General features: G+C 59.5%; 1 protein-coding gene across 1 annotated transcript; it reads right to left on the reverse strand.

The window, feature by feature from the left end:
* Positions 1 to 457: 457 nt before the first annotated feature.
* Positions 458 to 2,344, reverse strand: INHBE (inhibin subunit beta E). The gene is made up of 2 exons (XM_004700526.2): positions 1,840 to 2,344; positions 458 to 1,660 (listed from the first exon to the last, which is right to left on the reverse strand). The coding sequence occupies exons 1-2, from the start codon at positions 2,153 to 2,155 to the stop codon at positions 903 to 905; spliced, it is 1,074 nt and encodes a 357-aa protein (XP_004700583.1). The 5' UTR covers positions 2,156 to 2,344; the 3' UTR covers positions 458 to 902.
* Positions 2,345 to 2,573: the final 229 nt, after the last annotated feature.

Consider the following 2,573-nt stretch of genomic DNA (forward strand, 5'->3'; position numbering starts at 1 on the left):
ATGGAAAAAAAAGGAAACACAAGAATATACAAGCACACATTCCACTAGCAGTGATGTCAGAAAGATGGTGTAATCACATGTCAGGCAGCCTCTGGAAAACTCCACTGGACACATTTGAGCTCATGAACATTCAGAAAGGCAAAGGCCATCTCAGCACTCTAATGCCAACAATTTGGACTGGTGAAAGGGTCTCAGAGACCCTCCCAGGAGTCCCCAGCCCCCACACAGAGAGAATTGCTGTTCTAGCCTGGATCACTACCCTAGCCTGTTTTATTGCTCACACCCATTGATTTTTGTTTTCTCGTTTTTATTAGCAAAGTATAAATGTTTGTCTCTCCAGGGGGTCCTGCCCCCCAGGGAAAACCAGAACCATCTCTGGGGCTCAGCACCCTCCCCACCCCCTCTTAATTCCCTTCTTCAGCCCCTGGCCCACCTCCCTCTGGACCCCTCCCTTCAATCACTCCTACAGTCCCTAGCCTTGACCAGCCTGTTCCGCGGGCCCCAAGCCTGCCTGGCCCTCGGTCAGCTTGCTCCTGCCTCAAAGGTGGACTTTCTCTTCTTGGGAGAGACTCCTCCTTACCTTTTCTCTGCTTTTTTCTTCCCTCCCTCCCTCACCCCTGCTATCTTCTCATAGAACTTAGACTAAGAAATCATCCTTCCTGGGCAGGCCTCTGGGAGAAAGACACACTTTATCCATCTCCCCACACATCAGCCAGCCTGATGCAGACCGAGAGAGTCTGGGCAAAGAAGTGCCTGTTTGGGTCACACGGGGCTCAGCCCAGGCACAGGACCAGGTTGCCTATGGGGTGGGGTGTCGCTCAGGTACCTGATGCCGTCAACCCTGACTTTGGAACCCTGACTTGATCTCGTCATGCCCAACCCCTCAGGTTCAGGGCCTTCTGCTAGCTACAGCCGCAGGCCTCTACCACCATATCTGGCACATCTGTCTTGACCACATTGCCATTACGGTCCAGGTAGAGGAGGGACAGAGACCTTCGGGCAGTGGGGACACAACAGGACGTACCCAAGGGCCAAGGGGTATTGGCCTTGAGGAGGCTGAAGACAGCCGAATGGAAAGAGGCAGCAATGCCCGGGCTGCCAGCCAGGTGTGGGGGGCACTGCCCCTGGCAGTAATTCAGCTGGTAGCCCTCAGGCTGCAGGATCCAGTCCCGCCATCCCAGTTCTTGGAAGTCTACGTAATGATCTCGCCGACAACATAAGGGAGTCTCAGGCTCGCAGGTGGGGGTCCTCCTCTTGGCCCGCCCCTCCCTGGGCTCCTTGGCCCGGATCTTCAGTTCCAAGAAGGGCCGCTGATCGCCCGCGGTACCCAGGAGCCTCTGCAGTGGCGGCAGAGAGGTGCTATTGCGGTGCAGGGGTCTGCAGGTCAGCTGTAGCTTCAGGACGCCGGACGCCTTGCCCCTCAAGCCGCTAGAGGGCAGAGCCAGAGCGTGCCAGCCCGGGGTGTCGATGTGATGCTCGGCCAGGGGGGTGCGGGACCCTTGGCGCCTTCTCCCGGAGCTCCACCGGACGATCCTCAAGTAAAGGGGGCCAGGGAGCGCGGGGCCCACATGCAGCCAGAGGCGCGCGCGGTACAGGTGGTGGGCCCGAGGAGTGGCCAGGTGGAAGGTGAGCATGGAGCTGCAGGCGGCAGCAGAGGGACCTGCCCAAAAAGATGGGGAAGGGAAGGCACCGTGAGCAGACCGATCCCCATGCCTGGTAACCCCGCCCAAAGCCTTCCTCCTCCTCCTCCACCTGCCCCCCTCCATCCTATCTGCTCAGCCAGCCTCCCCATCTGCCTCCCTTTCCCTGTCATTTGCTGCCAGGCCCTCTGTCACCCACCTGTAACGGGCACAGCGGTCGCAAAGCTGACGACTTCCTCCCCACTCGCTGGACTCACACTTGCCGGCTGCAGTCTCCGGAGGGCTCTGCTCAGCGCTGCCCGGGGTGGGCGCTGGATTATTTGAGGACGACTAGTCAGGTGCAGCCCCTCTAAGATTTGCTGCTTGGCCAGCTCCAGGACCAGAGCTCGTTCCACTTGAGTTGCCACCATAGGGCTCCCACAGGAGGGACACCCCGCCCCTGTCCCCTGGGCCCTCACCAGTGTCGTCCACAGCAGCAGCAGCAGCTGCGGGAGCAGGACTCTGGGGAGGCCCATGCTCCTGTGGATGGCCTGGGTCAAGAGCCAGAGCCCTTCTGCTGAGTCTGATCGCAAGAGGGCCAATCTGGGCAGAGCAACGGAAGAGACTAGTGCCACACCTACCCCTGACCCAGGGTCCAGCCACCTGCCTCCTCCTGCCTGGCACTCAGGAGGCAGAAAGCAGATTATCCAATGAGTAGCTGTCCTTCGCTCTGCCTGTCAGCCTGACCCCTCACCGCTTATGCCTGACTACTGATCTGGGGCCTCTTTAGAGCCTGAGTCTGGGGCTCCCCCACCTAGTGGTCAGCCGGCAGACCTACCCTCTGAGCCTGGGGATTGGATAACTGTGCTGCCCATCAGGCCCCTGCAGTGGGTGGAGGTCCCCCCTTGGAGCTCTGGTTTCACCATCTGCCCATGGTGACTGGACTTGAGGTAG

The sequence above is a fragment of the Echinops telfairi genome, unplaced genomic scaffold, assembly GCF_000313985.2.
Source record: "Echinops telfairi isolate 266 unplaced genomic scaffold, ASM31398v2 ScPeMD7_2;HRSCAF=8, whole genome shotgun sequence".
Taxonomy (NCBI): domain Eukaryota; kingdom Metazoa; phylum Chordata; class Mammalia; order Afrosoricida; family Tenrecidae; genus Echinops; species Echinops telfairi.

Coding starts and splice junctions, on each gene's coding strand:
- INHBE (XM_004700526.2), bottom strand. CDS start 2,155: ATGGGCCTCCCCAGAGTCCTGCTCCCGCAGCTGCTGCTGCTGCTGTGG. Junction 1,661..1,839: donor GACCGCTGTGCCCGTTACAG/GTGGGTGACAGA, acceptor CTTTTTGGGCAG/GTCCCTCTGCTGCCGCCTGC.